Source organism: Anopheles moucheti, chromosome 3, assembly GCF_943734755.1.
Source record: "Anopheles moucheti chromosome 3, idAnoMoucSN_F20_07, whole genome shotgun sequence".
NCBI classification, from domain to species: domain Eukaryota; kingdom Metazoa; phylum Arthropoda; class Insecta; order Diptera; family Culicidae; genus Anopheles; species Anopheles moucheti.
Genome location: NC_069141.1, coordinates 74,931,635 through 74,949,230, shown reverse-complemented (window position 1 = coordinate 74,949,230; position 17,596 = coordinate 74,931,635). Strand labels below are relative to the sequence as shown.

The 17,596-nt window shown below is 45.3% G+C and overlaps 6 protein-coding genes across 8 annotated transcripts; 2 read left to right on the top strand and 4 right to left on the bottom strand.

The window, feature by feature from the left end:
* Positions 1–502: 502 nt before the first annotated feature.
* Positions 503–2,492, bottom strand: LOC128303582 (uncharacterized). The gene is made up of 3 exons (XM_053040576.1): positions 2,052–2,492; positions 1,573–1,722; positions 503–1,503 (listed from the first exon to the last, which is right to left on the bottom strand). The coding sequence occupies exons 1-3, from the start codon at positions 2,095–2,097 to the stop codon at positions 977–979; spliced, it is 723 nt and encodes a 240-aa protein (XP_052896536.1). The 5' UTR covers positions 2,098–2,492; the 3' UTR covers positions 503–976.
* A 1,243-nt stretch (positions 2,493–3,735) lies between these two features.
* LOC128302385 (uncharacterized) lies at positions 3,736–5,756 on the bottom strand. Its single transcript, XM_053039196.1, has 2 exons — positions 5,586–5,756; positions 3,736–5,385 (listed from the first exon to the last, which is right to left on the bottom strand). The coding sequence occupies exons 1-2, from the start codon at positions 5,653–5,655 to the stop codon at positions 4,379–4,381; spliced, it is 1,077 nt and encodes a 358-aa protein (XP_052895156.1). The 5' UTR covers positions 5,656–5,756; the 3' UTR covers positions 3,736–4,378.
* Positions 5,757–6,033: 277 nt separating this feature from the next.
* On the top strand, positions 6,034–7,174 carry LOC128301092 (solute carrier family 25 member 35-like). The gene is given in 5 exon segments (XM_053037413.1): positions 6,034–6,221; positions 6,286–6,461; positions 6,526–6,661; positions 6,733–6,780; positions 6,782–7,174. Coding segments are annotated over 5 exon segments (708 nt in total). The 5' UTR covers positions 6,034–6,149; the 3' UTR covers positions 7,058–7,174.
* On the bottom strand, positions 7,082–9,939 carry LOC128301091 (solute carrier family 2, facilitated glucose transporter member 3-like). 2 transcript variants are annotated; one of them, XM_053037411.1, is made up of 7 exons: positions 9,262–9,291; positions 9,076–9,180; positions 8,832–8,992; positions 8,126–8,759; positions 7,846–8,058; positions 7,669–7,771; positions 7,082–7,603 (listed from the first exon to the last, which is right to left on the bottom strand). In XM_053037411.1, exons 1-7 carry the CDS (start codon positions 9,277–9,279, stop codon positions 7,347–7,349), a joined length of 1,491 nt encoding a protein of 496 aa, XP_052893371.1. In that variant the 5' UTR covers positions 9,280–9,291; the 3' UTR covers positions 7,082–7,346. The 2 variants fall into 2 exon arrangements, with proteins under 2 accessions (XP_052893371.1, XP_052893372.1); XM_053037412.1 differs by lacking the exons at positions 8,832–8,992; positions 9,076–9,180; positions 9,262–9,291 and adding exons at positions 9,591–9,856; positions 9,922–9,939.
* A 343-nt stretch (positions 9,940–10,282) lies between these two features.
* On the bottom strand, positions 10,283–15,322 carry LOC128302309 (solute carrier family 2, facilitated glucose transporter member 1-like). Its single transcript, XM_053039105.1, has 7 exons — positions 14,901–15,322; positions 12,644–12,748; positions 12,151–12,311; positions 11,343–11,985; positions 11,060–11,272; positions 10,897–10,999; positions 10,283–10,820 (listed from the first exon to the last, which is right to left on the bottom strand). The coding sequence occupies exons 1-7, from the start codon at positions 14,991–14,993 to the stop codon at positions 10,558–10,560; spliced, it is 1,581 nt and encodes a 526-aa protein (XP_052895065.1). The 5' UTR covers positions 14,994–15,322; the 3' UTR covers positions 10,283–10,557.
* Positions 15,323–15,747: 425 nt separating this feature from the next.
* On the top strand, positions 15,748–17,024 carry LOC128303996 (sugar transporter SWEET1). Of its 2 annotated transcripts, XM_053041108.1 has the most exons (5): positions 15,751–16,042; positions 16,112–16,189; positions 16,254–16,480; positions 16,556–16,731; positions 16,811–17,024. In XM_053041108.1, exons 1-5 carry the CDS (start codon positions 15,966–15,968, stop codon positions 16,937–16,939), a joined length of 687 nt encoding a protein of 228 aa, XP_052897068.1. In that variant the 5' UTR covers positions 15,751–15,965; the 3' UTR covers positions 16,940–17,024. The 2 variants fall into 2 exon arrangements, with proteins under 2 accessions (XP_052897067.1, XP_052897068.1); XM_053041107.1 differs by having other exon boundaries at positions 15,748–16,042; positions 16,254–16,731.
* Positions 17,025–17,596: the final 572 nt, after the last annotated feature.

The window sequence follows — 17,596 nt, the reverse complement described above, 5'->3', positions numbered from 1 at the left end:
GTTTAAATCCTAAATTTACAGGTAATCCACCACGGAACTTCAATGCTTGTTAACGGTAGCTGTGAGGATCACAAGGTAGTAGGATTACAAGAAGGAAAAGATGTTTTTATATTCTAGTTTTTGAATTGTAATTTGTGTGGTAAGCGGCTTTATTCATGTAATGTTATTAAAATATTCAAACCATTGTTTCATTCTTCCCTTTCCTCGGCTTTCCAAATAGTTAAAAGCAACGGCGGGGAAGTCTTCAAAGGTTGGTAATCCTCTCCGGAAGATTTCCATTCACTTCACCGTAATGCGGATGTATTTTCGTACCGCTTATCAATAACAACGTGAGTCAATCGGCATATCGTAAAATGGTTTTATCGGACGAATCAAATACGTAAGCGCATGAGAATCAATTTTGCAACGAAATGATGAGATACAGACCTGTTGTCCTTTGTCGGTGCGAAGAAAGGTGCAAATAATGTTGTAAAAGTACACATTCTATATTTCAACACGTGTAACCAAGGCTAGTCTTGGTATTAACAATATTTACATGTCCACAGATTCTGCGAACGTTCACTAACTACCTTACGGTTGATGGCAACTTATCACTGATGCCATTTGATTAATAACTATCGATTGATTCTTCCCTATCTTAATACTTTACATATAAAGGCTCTCGATATTGTCATGAGCAGTAACAAGCAGCATCACGCGTGTAGGTACCACATTATTACGGAAACGTAAATGCCTTCTCGACATTTCTTATCACCTGAAACATTTTCCGTGTTTAAATTGTTTTAACAAACCGGAAAACTATTGCGTCAGCCTTACAGTAGCCAATTGAACAAGAACAATCGCAAGCTGCACACAACACTTCAAGCCGGTAATAAAACACCGTTGTCCACTTATCGCACACCGGAGCGCACAGAGAAATCACACACGTTCGAGTTCACCCGCCGGGTGCCGATTGGGTTTCGCGTCTAATCGACCTTCAGAGTGCGGTGACGTCTCGCTCGTCGGTGGCGTCACTACTTCGAACCGAAACACTCCTCACTGCAATAATCGCCGTTGGTACATCATCACCCTCGTCGCTAATATCACTGATACGAACGGAATGACTGGACGGTTGCCGCCGTAATGATGGAGGTTCGAAGATGTGTTCCAGGTTGGTTGCCAGGCCCTCCGCGGCATTCCGCTGATGATGGTCACTGTCGCTGCGAGTATCGTACGGAATAATGTAGATGCTGTCGTTATCCTTCTCGAACTCGAGCGTATCGTAGCTGGGCGGTGCGAACAACCGGTAGGACGGTGCCGGTGTTGGCGGTGGCTGTAACTCTTCCGTGGCGGGTTTGCGAGTCCCACAGCGGTTGCGATCGGCACAGGCCATAACCAGGAAAAACGATATCAGAGCAATGAACGTGGCCAGGTACCAGACGATGGTAATAGCGTCCATGACAGGTGTATCGGTGAACAGAACGCGATCATGTGTCGTCGTTCTTGTGCTTTCAGTAGTAGTATCTGCGGAGAAAGGAAGTCTAAGTCAGGTGGACCGTGGGCATTTGAGGGGATTTCTTTACAAATGCTTACCTACTGGGGAGTTGCCTTCTCCGGTGGTAACAACGTCCTCTAGGCCCGTTTCAATCGGTGTTCCATTGACCCGTTCCGGGACTTGCTCTGGTCCCGCCGTTCCTGGCACTATGTTCGGCACGCCTTGCACCTTTCCGACCACGAAAAGTGCTAAAATACGAATGAAAATATCTATCAGCGAATGGAAAAGGCGGAATTCATTTTTGCGCTCGCTGCACCTTATCTAATGCCCGCCTAATACGGTGGTGTTGCGATAAGCAAATGCGTATTCAGGAACCTTATTCTGGCTTAAACCGATAAAACATCGCCCGGGCGTTGGGTCCGACGCACGAATGCTTTCGATGACAAAAAAGGCTATTGGTTCTTGGGACTGTTTAGATATAGGGGAACAGATCATAAACGTGGTACAATTGCCACAGCCGGATGACAAAAATTGGTGTAAAAACTCAACAGGGATCCGCGAAAGCATGAATACTTACCGAACATTACGTAACTCGCTAGTTGATTGTGATTTCCTTTAGCCATCCGTGAAAATGTTTGCAACAAACGGAAAACTGATCCTTGATTCTATCCGTATCTTCCGGCTTTTTCGCAGCACAACTACCAACTCCGTGGAAATAAGATTGTGGTTCGGTTTGGAAAACATTGACACACGAAAGCTGGCAACACCAATCACAACAACAAGAGGAGATCCATTGCTTGCTGAGATTACTATTTGCGTGTGCCACCACAATTATCCGTTTACAGCTACCGAAATCGAAAGTTACAAAGCAAACCTTGCACTACTGCGCGTCTTCAGTGTTTCACTTTCCGTTCCGTTTGGTGTTTTTTTTTTACTTTGCGTGACCGTACCGTGGACGCTAGATCGTATAGGTGCGCTAGAGAACTATGAAGTCAAAGATTTCACATCTCCAAGAGGCTCGTTTTTATACTGGCCGCGAGCGCGCGCGCGCCTGGGTGTTGATCAGATAAAACAATACACTGCCCCAAGTGGGTGATTTTTGCAGCCATTCGCAACAATAACAAGACACCGTGTGCGTACGTCATCTCCGGCGCAATCGCGCGCTATCAGCACTAGATAACGCGACGTATCGGAAGTTGTCCTCTTCACAATCGTGCCTGCTAGTATCTTCGCGAAGGTGTCATACGCGTAATCTAATGCGCACAATACAGGGGGACTGGCCTGAAGCCGTGTGTCTTGCAAAACACAATATATGGGTAAGTAAGCGTGGCTCACAATTTGCATCCGTTACCAGGGTTTGCGGTCTTGCCTGCAGTGAACGGCGAAATGCAATTATCTGCCTATTATCGGTTATGTAAAGAATGGAAACACCGGTGACTGAATCCAACCTTGTAAAACGATGACTCTTAATGCTATCGAATCATCTGTACACCTTTTTGGGTCGCTCACTTCTTCGGCCGTTCTGTTTTTAGATCTTAATGGCCCGGGAATCTCATAAAATGGGTTATCGCAGAAGAAATTGTTTGTTGATAAGCAAGCGGGTAAAGAAATTGATGCACAAACCGTTCATAGACGAGAGACTGATACAGAAACAAAACAATCCCTCAGCTTGAACAGCGGCCAGAACAGATGGGAGGTATTTTTGTCGTTTGTCGGCTCACTAAAATGTGGTAGTATACAAAAAGTATATAAAGAAAACATGTTATCTCCCTTTTTTATCAAGAAAAACAGCGGTTAAATGAGATATTCCATGTTACGTGGTTGGCCACCAGTTGGTCCGGTAGGTAGGGGTTTATGGTTTTGCGTACCAGGAGAGCTGAGACAAACAGCGCCCTGGAATGCTATCTTAATTAGCCCAGACAAACCTCATGACAGGAGGTAGATCGTACGGAAGATTTCGAAACAATCGAAGTAAGCGCGTGCCACCGCGCAGCAATATTGACGTTTGGCGGAGATGCGATCTTCCGCTCTGGGGAGACAAAGAATCATAGCAATCGTCTGTTTTGATAGATAAATGATACGGTACGAAACAGGGATGGGAAATCCTGGAGCGTATTCATCAATCTGCTCGAACTCTGGCGCTGAACTCCTGGAGTTTTGAACCGTCAAATAGAACCTGTAGTCGATTTGGGAGGAGTTTATTGCGTAGTCGACAACTCCCGCACAAGATAGACCCAAGAAGAAGCAACAATAGATTGTTAGGTTCACTTTTTCTCTCGAGTATTTTTATTTTCAAAATAACACTCCACCATTCTCTAGACTTTAGCATTTAACGATGTATCAGGCAACGCACCTAAATGTCGTAGAAGACCAATAGTAGAAGTAGTAGTAGTAGTCGTAGTTTTGGGGATGAGTACGAAACGTACCCTTGGTAATCAAAATCGTAAACCACATCTCGTCGTAGATAATAAATAGATCTAAAGTATTGGCTCTCAATACAACAACGCGCGTTCTGTGTATGTTTGGCGATGCATTAACCATTAGCTCGAGATTCCGAACACCATTCATCGTCCGCCGGCGTGCGTAGCCGGTTAAGTAATGCTTGCTCCATAAATGCGCAAAACACCATTTGAGATTAGATTATAATACCTGGGATGGTTGACACAGTTTTTGTTTTTGGGGGACAAAACCAATTTGCGCGAATTTTGGTAGAATACTAGTGGAATTGTTATCTCTCTCTCTCTCAATTATCTCCTAACAATGTTTGCGGTTCGTTCTTGTTGTTCTTCTTACTAATATAATATAATCCTATCAGAACATACATATATGTTAAAGCTTATATACATCAACAGGTGCAATGAAATGCGGACACGTTTGCAAATGTCAGGCAGGATGTGTTGACTACTACGCCAAATCCTCCATGCTGGCCTTCGGTATGGTGGGCGAGGTCGCTGTCGAGACCGTCGTGGGCCCAGCGGAAGTGCTGGAGGCAACTGCGGTGGTAGGAAACAGAGCATCGTAGCTGGGCGGTAGATCCTTTTCCTCCGGTGCGGTCGGTCGCAGATCGTTCGACGAGCCCCGCAGCTCCACCGAATGTACACCGGCAACTACATTGCCCCGTCCGTGGTGTGCCCGGCTCGACCGAGGCACATTATCCCTGGTGCCATTGCTAATGCTGCTGTTGCTGCTGCTGCTGCACCTTGGTACCCACTGTCTGCTCTTGTAAAGGCACAGGAAACAGGCGCCAAAAATGAAGGCCGTCGTGAGCAGGGACACAATTCCGGTGAGTACTATTTTCTCATTCATGTGGTTCACGACGTTTATCTCCACCGGCTCCTGCTCGCAGCTCGCTTCGTCACGACAGTTCGGACAGTTGACTGTGCCGTCGTGGACGAATGATCGGTGTATGCACGAGTTGGAAACATACGGTTCACACTTTAGCTCGAGAGCCTTGTTGCCCGTGCACTCTTTTTTCTGCGTTGCAACTATCTGTAGGTAAAGCATATCGTCCACGGTCGGTAGCGGTGTCGAGTAGTCCAGCTTGACCGTGATCTTTACGTAGTATGGATCGGAAAAGCTTCTTGGCACGTCCTTTGGCGAGAAGCAGAAGCGTACCTTTTTGTCGTTGCTCTGCTTCACCGATACAACATCTATGCAGTTTCCTTTTGCGTCACGTCGCATGTTCATCTTGCGAATGGTTACGTACACTCCGTTGCCATCCGTTGCCTGTATCGTGAACTTACATTCGCTGTAGCGCTTAAAGGAAGACGAGTTCCAGCTCTGCTCAAACATCGCACCAGTAGTAAAGTCGGATAAGATTCTTATTTGCCGTTTGGGATCCAGCAATGAGCCGATGTGTGAAAATAATGCACTGCTGCGCTCGTAGCAAATTCCATCGCGGATGAAATCTCCTGGAAAAATGTAGAGAAGAAAGATTTTAGTACACTGCAATATGGAACCATATTGAAGGGAGTAAACTATTAGCCCTTCCGTGGCAGTCTCCGTCCCTGCCAACGAGAGGCAAATTACTCATTCCATCGTGCGTGCGAGAAAGCGATGCGTCAACAACAAATGAGCCCGTAGCAACCTTTCGTCCCATTGTCGTACTTACGCTGCTCGTATCCAGCTCCGTAAGCGCCGCAGATGGCCGCCAACAGGACAATTATCGAATATTGCACCATTTTCACACCGTGGCTGAAGGTTACTGCTATGTGGATTGGGTTTTTTGGCCGAGAAGCGAAATCATTGCTTCGTACGGAAGAAACTTTTGTGCGACTTTAGAATTTTTCCTTGACAGCTTGTTGTGATTTTTTACTGACCGAAGAACAAGTGCAGCAGGGTTGGCGAACGGTTACAGCCGTCACTTCAGGACTTGAAATGCCCATCGATGTTCTTTTGTATTCGGTTAAACCAGTTAAAAGTATGTAAACAGTTAAAAAAATGTCAACGTCTTTAAAACGGAAAAACAATCGTTTTTCATGTGAAAATCACGCACTCTCTGGGAGGATTACATAAATATTTTAACAGTCAACATTATCGGCGATCGATCGTTACGTACGTGTAAACGCCGCATGCGAATCATCAAGCGACACTGCCAGTCGATGTAAACAATTGCCCAAAGTTGTGTGTTGCGTTGAGCTATCGGAATCCAATCTCGTTCGACAATCCGTGAACGATGGACGGGACGGATTTCTTGCTCGGAGGAATTGGTTCCATGGGAGCCACGCTGATAACGAATCCGCTTGAGGTGAGAACTTCGCTCAAATTGAACGTGCAAAGAAGATCATAATGCGTGTATTTGATCGTTTTAGGTCGTTAAGACGAGAATGCAACTGCAGGGCGAGTTGGCAGCGAAGGGAACGTACCACAAACCTTACCGCAGCGTGGTCGATGCGTTTATTACGGTTGCTAAAAAGGATGGGTATGCAGCGTTACAAAAAGGACTAGCCCCGTCGCTTTGCTTCCAGTTCATTCTTAACTCATGCAGGTAATTGTGTGGCATTGTACCCGACACGATGGAAATGAAAGGAAGGCTACAACGTTTAGATTAGATTAGGCATATACAATACGGCCAACGAGCATGGACTGACGAAACAGAGGAACGGCCACCAATCGATTCTAAAGAGTGCCTTCTGGGGTGCAACTGGAGGATTCGTGGGATCGGCTTTAGCAAGCCCGTTCTTTATGGTAATGCATTTTCGGGCGGGTGTACAAATCGTTGCGAGCGAACTGACCCGAGCTTATTCGATTATTTTCAGTTACGCACCCATCTGCAATCGCAAGCTAAGGCAGAAATAGCGGTCGGTCGGTGCAGTGGGAGGGACGGTAATGGCCATCACGATGACTCCACCGGACGTTATAGCTACGAGACTTTACAACCAAGGAGTGGATGCCAAGGGTAAGGGCATCTACTATAATGGTGTAGTGGATTGTTTCATTAAAATCCTGAAATCGGAAGGAGTCGGTGGCCTTTACAAAGGCTTTTGGCCACATTATATGCGGATCGGTCCGCACGCAACGTTGGTATTACTGTTTTTCGATGAATTGAAGTCGATGCGCAGAAAATATTATGAGGCTAAATAGTGCACGTAGTCGTGCAGCTTGCAATGCTGATAGTAAAAGACTTTGTTATTTGTATATTAGAAGATCACAACCGGTAGATAATGTAAACAAATTAATGTTTCTGTGCAATACCAGTAGATAACGTTATCAAATAAAAACAAGTTATACACGCTATTTACTACCGTGAGATACTTATATTGCAACATCGCACACATCTTCCACTGGTTAACATTTTATTCCTGCTGTTTTTTTAAACCGTATTTCGAATGAAGTGCACCAACAAACAAATCGCAGTTTCGTGTAACTATTCTTAATCTGTTACTTTGGAACGAAATCCTTGAGCCACCTTTTGCGCGACGTCCGTTACTTCTTTTCCGCGTGTCTCGGGGAGATAAAATTTAACCAACACCGTCAATAGTACGCACGTTATGGAAAATGGTAGAAATACGAAGGCACCCCATACACTTTGGAGGGTTGGAAAAGCCATTCCAACAATGAAATTGCATCCCCACGAGGAGAGACTGCCCAGCGCCATTGCCGTCGGTCGAGGTCCAAGCTCAAAGAGTTCTGTAGAATTAAGAGAAAAGTAATTTTAGAGCACTATTCCACAATTTTTTAATGAAAACATATACCTGATCCAATGAAGAAAGGTATGGGGCCCAGACCGAATTGGTAGGTAATTATGTAGAGTAAAATGGATCCGATGCAAACGTACGAAAACCATTCGACCCGTTCCTTGAGATAGAGGAATAATTTATATTGAGCGAAATTGGAATTTAAACTTCTATTTAACATAATGGTAACCTTACATTGAAGTGTATTGATAAAGTAAGAATGAAGAGATTGATTGCACAGCAAGAACATGAGAGTATGGATAGAGCGCGCCTATTGTACCGTGCCATCAGCAAGGGTCCAAATAACGACACGAACAGATTTAAGCATCCTACACCGAGATTGGCGAACTTTGCAGCATTGGAGCTTAAGCCAACCGATTCAAATATTGACACCGAGTAGAAAAACACCTGAAATATTATTCCCAAAAAGAAATTATTCTTACAAACCTTCTCAAGCCTATAGGCTCCTACTTACGGCATTAATTCCCGAAAGTTGTTGCCCTCCTTGTAGTGCACACACCAGCACTAACGGTAGCGTTAGCGTGGGATCTCGCAAAACAGAACAAATCGATCGGCTAGCTTGTGCTTGACCATCATCGAATGACTGTCCATTGGTTGCGGTAGCGCTCGGCCCATTAGCGCACTCCATCTGCAGCTTGATGTAATCATCCCCGATAGAATGGCGCCCGAATAGCTTTCTTATAGCGCGCAACGATCCCGCTTGATCGCCTTTCACACTGTACAGATATTTGGGGCTTTCGGGGATCCAAAAGTAAAATGCATAACAAAACAGATTAAACACCGCGTAACAACCGAGCGCATAGTGCCAATGCTTCTCGGTACCGAGCACTTGCTCCAGGCTCGTGATCTGTCCAATAACGACACCAGTCGTTAGACCTAAAGGGCACAGAACTCCCATTGCACCGCGTAGTTTGATCGGTGATACCTCCGCCAGATACATTGGAATAACACCGGTAGTCAGTCCTGATGCCAGTCCGACGAGAAGTCTGCCGAGGAGCAACAACTCCACTGAAGAAGCGGCACGACAGAAGAGAAAGCATAATGCTCCAGCCGTAAGCAGTATCGCACAGCAGAGGAATGATCTTTTTCTGATGATAAAAGAGAGCAAAGTGTAAGTAATAAGGCTACGCATCGGAGTGAATACTTCACCAGCAGATCACCTGCCATAGCGGGTGGCAATGATACCACTGAAATGGGATGTTACGATTCCACCAACTAATACTGCGGACACTACTACAGACCACAGAATTTGTAACGCACTATCTGTAAGATGCACTCCATAACGATCGACGAACACGGTACGGAGCCAGGATTGGATCAGCTTCAAGACATGCGTGGAAGAAGGAAGGATGCTATCAGCTGAATAACTTGACTAGCCGTTAACGGTCCCACAGATGTACACACTTTTGCTGGCGCATTGATAGAGCTCACTTGATATCCGGAAGCAACGGATACGGACAGATTCACTAGGACACCAAACCAACACAGACCCCACGTGAATCCAGTGTCCTAAGAAGGGATTTATCTCAGTAAACGTAGCGGATATAACTCGGGCAAGCTTTGTGGAGATTGGTGCGTCTCTGTACCTACAGGAAGTTTCAGCTCCATCGCGAGCACCTCTAGCTCGGACACTTTGAAGAGGAATAGACGCACAGTAGAGTGCAGAAAAGGTCCATATCTACACTTGAGACATCTCAACTCAAGAGCTCGTCATCTTTAAATATTTGTTAAAGTGACCTGTCGCCAGACAAAGAGTTACCTCAACTATCTGGCTGATATAATTTAAAATGAAGATACCCGAAAGGTCGAATAGCGCCATTGACGACTATGTTGCTTACCAGATAACGATATTGGTAGACGATGAGCAATGTTCTTCTAAAGACTGAGATTATTTTTCACATCCCAACCACTGAACGTACCTTCCATATTTATCCGCTAGATAAGCACCCTGAAGTGATCCAATGACGCCGCCAATCAATGCTATCGAAATGACCGCCGCAATGAACGCACGCAGCGCACTCTCCGAGAGCTGGTGGTCGTACTGCCGAAAAATCGTCTCATTGCTCCAATGTTTGATGTACTCGGACGGTGCATTTATGACGCCTATGCCATACCCAACAGGTATGGATGCCCCAAGGGTAGTGATGGCACCTAACGCCACCAAACGGTACGTCCATCCTGATTCCTGCGGCAAAGTGAGTAGATTCGGGATTGAAGTTGGACACTTTAGCACCTTCTATTCTAACTAACCGGCAATGTAAGGTCCATCGTGAGAGGTTCTCGATACACTGGAACTAGGGAAAGATGATCTCGTAGGAAACTGTTCACAATATAATGCAAAGCGAAAAGATCATAAGGAAGTGGCTAGTGTGGAGATCATTTTGTAGCTTCCAACATTTAGTTTGCGTAGACCGTCAGCACAAGGGATTCTCGGGGTATGATTTATATCTTCGCCAACAGAGCGATCTTTTGCAGCGCCTTTAATGCAACCGTGCAAGATAAGCGTACCCCGCTGCAAAGGGAAAAAGGCAATCGGAATTTCTACTCACCCGAGCGACCTTGAGAAATGTGGAATACACAATTGAAACAACTGTACGAAGTAAAGTGTTGGTTGGTTTCGTCATTATTGCGCTTTCAAATTCTCACAACAATTCTATCGTGTAATGACTTTGGGGTTTAAAACAAAATAACGCTCTTCTTAGGCTAAGTACTAGTATACGATGCTAAGCTTAGGATTACCGATTAAGCCACTTGTGGTTTTTGTTTTGCTTCAATTCTACGCCCCTCCTCTTCCTTTGAGCAACGGTTATAAGAATCACAACATGTTTCGGTGTAGCTTCTTGCTTGTCATTATTGCAGGTGGCAGGTGCGTTGGGCGCACGCTTCTTAAGGCACTAGTAGCGGTTTAGAGCTGAAGCCTTTAGCGACGAGTGGCACAATCTGCGAAATGTGTTTACCGCGCGTCTCGGGTAGATAGATCTTCAGTAGAACGGTCAGTGCCACGCACGTACACGCAAACGGCAGGAATACGAACGCTCCCCAGGCACTTTGTAGCGTGGTGAACAGCATTGCCACGATGAAGTTGCATCCCCACGATGCCAAGCTGCCCATGGCCATGGCTGCGGGTCGAGGCCCTACCTCGAACAGTTCTGAAGATTTGGAGAATGAAACGAATGCACCATAAGGATGGAATTGTGAATGTCTTAGCGCTAAGGTTACACCTACCGGAACCGATAAAGTAAGGGATGGGTCCAAGACCAATTTGGTAGAAAAGAATGTACAACAAGATGGCGACGATGCTTGCGTAAGAAAACCATTCCACGTCGTCCTGAAAAATGACAATAATTAAATTTTCCGATTTTTTTGGAAGCTATTCGCATACACTTACAATAAAGAACACGATGAACGTGAGGCAGAATAAAAATATTGCACACATCGCACAGGATGTAAGGGCCAGGAAGCGCCGGTTAAACTTGGCCATCAGGATGGGGCTGAAGAACGCCACGAACAGATTGAGACAGCCGGCGCCCAGGTTCGCAAACTTGGCATCGGTCGAGCTTAAGCCAACGGACTCAAAGATCGATACAGAGTAGAAAAATACCTGCAAGAAGTAACGTTTTTCCCATTGCATTTAACCGTGACGACACAAAAGCACAATCTCGGCAACATACCGCATTGATTCCGGACAACTGTTGACCGCCCTGCAAGGCACAGACAAGAACCAGCGGTAGCAACAGCATTGGATCTCTGAGCACCGACCAGATGGAGCGTTCCTTTGGCTTTGCCGTTGCACTACTGCCATCGCCGCACGCTTCCTCATCGCTCTCCGGTGTGCACTCTCGGCGCATCACTTCGATCTGCTCGCGTACATACTCGTCCCGAACTTTGCTACCAGCAACGCGCTTCAGCTCATACACAGCCTCGTCATGGCGCCGTCGAATGACGAACAGATACTTGGGACTTTCCGGCAGCCAGGGATATGGGACGAAAAACATGACCACGAGTATGACGTAGAAGCTGAGCGCAAACTGCCAGTGATCGTCGGTGCCGAATATCTCCTCCAGGCTCATAATTTGCCCAACCACCACACCGCCAGTGACGCCCATCGAGCAGAATACACCGAGCGCACCACGCAGTCCTAGCGGGGCCAACTCGGTAAGATACATTGGAACCGTGCTGGTGGTGAGTCCTGCGGCTAGCCCGACGACGAAGCGTCCGATCATAAGCAGCTCCACGGAGCTCAGCGTTTGGCAGAACTGGAAGCAAACACCGCCGAAGAAAAGCAGAAAGCCACATAATAGAAAGGACCGCTTCCTAAAAGAGAATGAAACAATATTAATGAAGTTTGTCATGAAGGTGTACTTACTAGTAACTAATTCCTTTGCTACTTCATGGAACTTTCTCAAACTGAATTGAATTTGATGGAGGATGAAGTACTGGTTAAAGTACATAACGTGTTTCGATCTGATTGTTATATACCTTCCTAGCCTGTCAGCAACCCACGCACCACCGAGCGATCCAATGACACCTCCGATCAGGAAGATCGATACGACAGCCGACCAGAACGTTTCCAGATTGCCCTCAGAAAATACGGTACCGTACGTTTCGTAAATAGTATCATTGCACCAGCTTTTGATGAACTGCGGTGGAAACGTGGTAAAGATGGTTTTAATAAATTATGTTCCATTCGGCGCCCCAAAAGCTATTGCTCACTACGAAACTACGCCGAGTAAAAGGATAATAAATATGTAGCGCTTACTTCTGGTAAGCACAATCGAAGAAGAGGTTTGCATTAACGGGACTGCCTGCGGCCCATTCGTTTGTCCCGTTCCCGGTGAGCAGCGGCATACCGTAAAAATGTAACAAGAGCACTAAGCACTGATGTATTAGATACCCCCTGAAACAGCTAAGACGATCTGTGGCCAAAGCACCTGTTACCGTAAGACACACTAGAGATTCATGCTTTACTCACATTGGCCGGTGCATTGATAACGCCTATGTTGTAGCCCGTCGGTACAGCTGCACCAAACGTGGTCGATATACCGGTAGTGAGCAACCAAAACGTCCATCTGGTTTCCTAAAAAGAAGAAAAGAACAATTATACATTAATAACAGGTGTGTAAGTTATGAGGGAATTGCAAATATTGTTTGGAGTTGGATCAATTAGACTCTGGGACATTCCAGTTTCTACTCCGGATATACTGAAGACACTGCTGTCTGCTTCGTACTTCAAGCGAAGGGAAGGCGAAGGCTCATGGGTGATTTCAGAAAGGATATCCTGAGATTCGAGAAGAGGGACTGAGGGGTCACTACCACACGGCGGATATGCGTGGCCGAGTTGTGACTGTGGATTCTATTCCGAATTAGACTTCCAATTCATCTCAGGATTAAACTCAGGATTCCTCTCAGAACTAGACTACGGATTCAACTCCAGATTCGATATCGGAGTAGCCCAGAGCACCTTGATTTTGTAGCCGAATCCGTGTATTCATGAATCTATTCCCGGTTTTCCCATCTCTAGCAATATTTGAATTACGAGCAAGATTTGGAATTATCTTCCACGCAGGGAGTAGAATCGAGGCCCGCGTTAATCAACAGGCTTGACAAACAAGCGACATTTCGTTGACAGACAATAAGACAATCAATAACGTGTTGCATTCGCGTTGTTATCTTGTTTGTGATAAGCAAATCGATATTGGGTGAAGGCGGGTTTCAGGGCTTATATTGGATCAGAATTTGGTATGGTACGGACCGGCACTTCACTAAGCTCTGAAGCCTCCCTCGGAAAAGATGGATGCGGATGGAAATATTTCTACTGATCCTCCATTCTAACCGTTGCACGTGTTTTATAATCCAGAAGTTTGGAAGATTGGAAGATTCGTCAAAAGCTTATCAGTTGGTGTTACTCGTCTATCAAGTATCCCGACAATCGAGAGCTCTAGAGAACAAAAAAATACGGCCTTGATTATGTTGTGTTATCTCAGGAAAAGGCACCAACAGCGGGAAAAAAAGTCAACCAGTACTTAATGTGAGTATAGTAATTAGGAAAACCGATTAGGATTCACACTTTTTGCCATTCTTATCCAAGTGATCGTCGACTCGGGTTTACAACGTTCTCAAACTACTCGAGGACAGTCTCGGACCTCAGGGATCATGTTTCACTTTGTTGCGACACGAGTGGCTTCACTTTTGCTTATCAAACTCACTTCACGGTTCTGTTGAGATGGTACGCCACCGGCAGTCATTTTTGTGTCTTTCTTTTGAAGGAATTTCTTAATCAGCTAATTCAACGCAAATGAAGTTCCGTGATGGTTTTGCTAGTTTCTTAACAAAAAAAAAGTTCCTCTCTTCACATTTCCAACCGTTGAAGCGTTCGACCGTTACACGACTAATCTTGGCGAGTTTGCCAAGAGGTTACTACCGTTGCGGATCGACGAATTCCTCCGCTATTATCGGTAATAATAATGGTGTGCTAATTGTGTGATAATCCATTACCGATTATTTATTGCCGGGTGTGTCGTGCCGGACTCGTATTGTGTCCGACTGCATTGTCCGGTTGCGTTGGTGATTGAGATGCTAGACGCGTTGTGCGCACAAAGCACACGGCGCTTCATAATCACCAATCCAAACAAACGCGTAAGCTTGAATCATCCGCACCCCCCGGCTGCTAGGATCGTGTTTACATTTCGCGCCTTTTCAGTATTTGTGCTGGGGATACGCGAGATAAACATGCGGTGGTGCGCGCGGTGCATTCGGAAGCGGCTTTGCATTTCCGTAAACAAACGTGTGTCAAACGAGGCGCAAAAAAAATCGCTTTGGATTGTTGCTGAACATCAGAGCAGGAGAGTTATTGGTTCGCGTTAGGGCAAAAACCCTTTCAGTCAGCTGCCATCGTCTGGCGCCGTCCATCAGCTGTTTTTGCCGCATTCATCATTTATGCTGTACCACCACCACCGCCTAAGCACCTTGCTGAACTTTTTCGCAAATGCCGCGCCGCGGTTCTCTCTTTCTCCCACTCGCTCTCTCTCTCTCTTGTTTTCGCTGCTCATTTCGCGGATTTCACTATTTTTATGCAGCGCTAGTTGATCGAAGGGAGGGAACACAACATTCCGCCCTAAGCTCGCGACCGTGACCACCCGACGGTTATGAAACCGGGGTGGGGATTAAGTGCAGAGTGGTAGATAAAACCAGGTAAATGAGGGTTTGTGTGAACGAACAAGAAAACGAACCTTGCGCACGTTGGCGTTTATGTGCGGTACAATTTTGGGCTCCCTTCCGGGACTGTAGAGAACGCTCGCCTCCTCGTGATCGGACGGATCCATCGCGGGTGTTTGAGGTAGAAGAAAATCTTCACTAATTTTCACACCAGCACTAGGTACGCTACTATGAACACTATCTCTAGCTAAGTAGAAACACTTTCACCACCGCACAACCTTCGACATTTAGCACGAGCCGTAGTTGCGCGCCGTTCTGCGAGTCTGCTATCCGCTCATGTGATCCCGCCGATGTGGTTCTAATGCTCGGGCTGACATGCAAATGAGGTAGAAATCGTGGAACCCCTGCCTAAAGAGGGGTTCCGGACGGTACGGGCCAACGAATCTTTATCGCTCGAAACCGAATCACTGAGTGCGTCTCGATGTAGCGAACACCAGCAAACGATACGACCGCGGAGTGGTATTCGACGGGAATTATTTTGACATTTGTGCTAGGAAATGCAGAACTGAAGGGAAGCGTGAATAGAACACAGCCTCATGTGTTTACGTGTGTACGCACAAAGGGCCAAAGGGACGAGTGGCGGGCCAACAGGCCTTTTGCAAATTTGATTTGACAGTTGGGAACAATCGAAGCTGACAATCATAGGGTTTAGGGGGTGATTTTAGTATGGTTATTGTACTATTTATGATAATTTTGTACTATAGAAATTTACATTGAAGTGTTTTTGAGGTAAATTTATTGTTTTCATTCATGATTCGGTTTGTGAACAGCTGTTTGTAATTCGTTCGTTTTCAACTGTCAAATAGACGCTGGATGGGCGAACCCGTGCGCCTCCAGCTCTGCTTGTGTACACGTACCGCTATTTGTCAAATGTCCGATTATAAACAAATTGCTCACGTAGCGGATACTACCGAAGGGGAATTATCTGTTTTGCCGTAATTTATTAAACTCAAGGGCGGTACGGTATGATTGCTTGCGTGCCGATGCGAAATTGTACGTTCGATGGAGTGTAGAACAGTGGGATAGTGAGTCGAAGCTCTCCAGTTCTTCCGGTACAAATCTTGTTACCGCATCAATCAATGGATGCAATACTGTCCAAAGGAAGCCTGGCCTCCCTGGCCACGGTTGCGACGGTTTTACAGTTTCTCACTGGAACGTAAGTAACCAGCAGCGGAGCAGTGGCAGTAGAAGCTTATTAAGCTTAATTCTCAAAATCTTTCCCCAGTGTGATATGTAATCGATACATAAGAAAGAAGTCAACGGGAGATACATCAGCCTTTCCTTTCATATCCGGGTTTTTGTCGTAAGTGAACTGCGTAATATTTTTGCCTGTAGGTGTAGTAAATTATGTTTCTTTTGATTTGCAGATGCTTCATGTGGCTGAAGTATGGTGTACTAACCGAGGAAAGTACCTTGATACTGGTAAACTTTATCGGATCCGCACTGTTCTTCTCGTACGCCGTAGTATTTTTCATCTTTTGCGTCAACAAGCGGGAAGTCATTCGACAGATGATGCTTATATCCTGCATCATACTGAGCGCCACCTTTTACACCATGTTTGAGTCGGACGTTGAGAAATCAATACGTATTATCGGTAAGAGGCAACCGCTGGCGAACCTTTGGAGAGAATCAACAAATTATTTCATTTCGTCGTTTGTCTCTCGCGTAGGTCTTCTGTGTTGCTGTTTGGCGGTGTTGTTCTTTGCCTCACCACTCACAACGCTGGCGCATGTAATACGTACGCAAAATACGGACAGTCTTCCTTTTCCAATAATTGTCGCATCATTTTTCGTGTGCTTCCTATGGACCGCCTACGGGGTAATGATTGGTGATCGTTTTATACAGGTTAGTTGCTTTTTCGTTCGTACTATGCAGTAATGGACACCACTTTTATGTAATGCTATTCCTTTTTATTCTACTCCAGGTTCCAAATCTTCTCGGTGGTATATTGGCCGGAATTCAATTGACACTGTATGTGATATACCCGAAAAAGAAAGCTTCCGCTAGTGGACCACGGTATTCCCCACTGGTATCAGAAAACCCGATTTTGTAGTATTTTTTTACGATGGTAAGTTACATTAGAATGGGCCAGTGCGATTAATTTTTGTTAATATGATTTGCATTAACGCTCATGTTAATACAGTGTAGTCATTAAAGCTAAAGCCCTTGCCGCTATTTAAGCTATTATTCTATCATCCGAATATTTTGGTTTGCCCTTGACCAATATTTCCCTTTCAATGTGTAATGCTGTTGTCTCCGGACAATTCTTGATTATTTTCAATTGTTTCCGGAACACCGTATTTAAACTTTCGTTTTTTTGTGAAGGATGTATTTTCGATACGATAATGTAACGTTAAGTTAATTTATTTCGTTTTATTACTGTAATGTAATATAGGGGCCGAAAAACTAACCAAACATTTGTTATTGCAATGAAAATTATTATTAGTAACGCGTGGCTCATCAACGTGTTAGAAATGACACGTTGATGAGCAAACCGGTTATAATCGGTTGCAATTTATCACAAACATTCTTGCTGATAAGATTGATAGCACAATCACGAATCGTACCAAAATTTGGTCGGCAATCGAATGAGTACAAGCTGAAAAATCTCTGCTTCAGCTGGTTGGTGAAGAATTATGAATTTTGGATTCAATTCAAATTTCTTACAGTTTTGATAAAGTTTAAAGTATATAGGGTTAAATGCTTGCAT

Coding starts and splice junctions, on each gene's coding strand:
- LOC128303996 (XM_053041107.1), top strand. CDS start 15,966: ATGGATGCAATACTGTCCAAAGGAAGCCTGGCCTCCCTGGCCACGGTT. Junction 16,043..16,111: donor TTACAGTTTCTCACTGGAAC/GTAAGTAACCAG, acceptor ATCTTTCCCCAG/TGTGATATGTAATCGATACA. Junction 16,732..16,810: donor TTGGTGATCGTTTTATACAG/GTTAGTTGCTTT, acceptor ATTCTACTCCAG/GTTCCAAATCTTCTCGGTGG.
- LOC128301091 (XM_053037412.1), bottom strand. Junction 8,760..9,590: donor CTAGCGGATAAATATGGAAG/GTACGTTCAGTG, acceptor TTTTATCATCAG/AAAAAGATCATTCCTCTGCT. Junction 7,604..7,668: donor ACCTTTCTTCATTGGATCAG/GTATATGTTTTC, acceptor TTAATTCTACAG/AACTCTTTGAGCTTGGACCT.
- LOC128302309 (XM_053039105.1), bottom strand. CDS start 14,993: ATGGATCCGTCCGATCACGAGGAGGCGAGCGTTCTCTACAGTCCCGGA. Junction 12,749..14,900: donor TAAACGCCAACGTGCGCAAG/GTTCGTTTTCTT, acceptor TCTTCTTTTTAG/GAAACCAGATGGACGTTTTG. Junction 11,986..12,150: donor GTTGCTGACAGGCTAGGAAG/GTATATAACAAT, acceptor ATTCTCTTTTAG/GAAGCGGTCCTTTCTATTAT.
- LOC128302385 (XM_053039196.1), bottom strand. CDS start 5,655: ATGGTGCAATATTCGATAATTGTCCTGTTGGCGGCCATCTGCGGCGCT. Junction 5,386..5,585: donor CGGAGCTGGATACGAGCAGC/GTAAGTACGACA, acceptor ACATTTTTCCAG/GAGATTTCATCCGCGATGGA.
- LOC128303582 (XM_053040576.1), bottom strand. CDS start 2,097: ATGGCTAAAGGAAATCACAATCAACTAGCGAGTTACGTAATGTTCG. Junction 1,723..2,051: donor AGCGAGTTACGTAATGTTCG/GTAAGTATTCAT, acceptor TTCGTATTTTAG/CACTTTTCGTGGTCGGAAAG. Junction 1,504..1,572: donor AGAAGGCAACTCCCCAGTAG/GTAAGCATTTGT, acceptor CTTTCTCCGCAG/ATACTACTACTGAAAGCACA.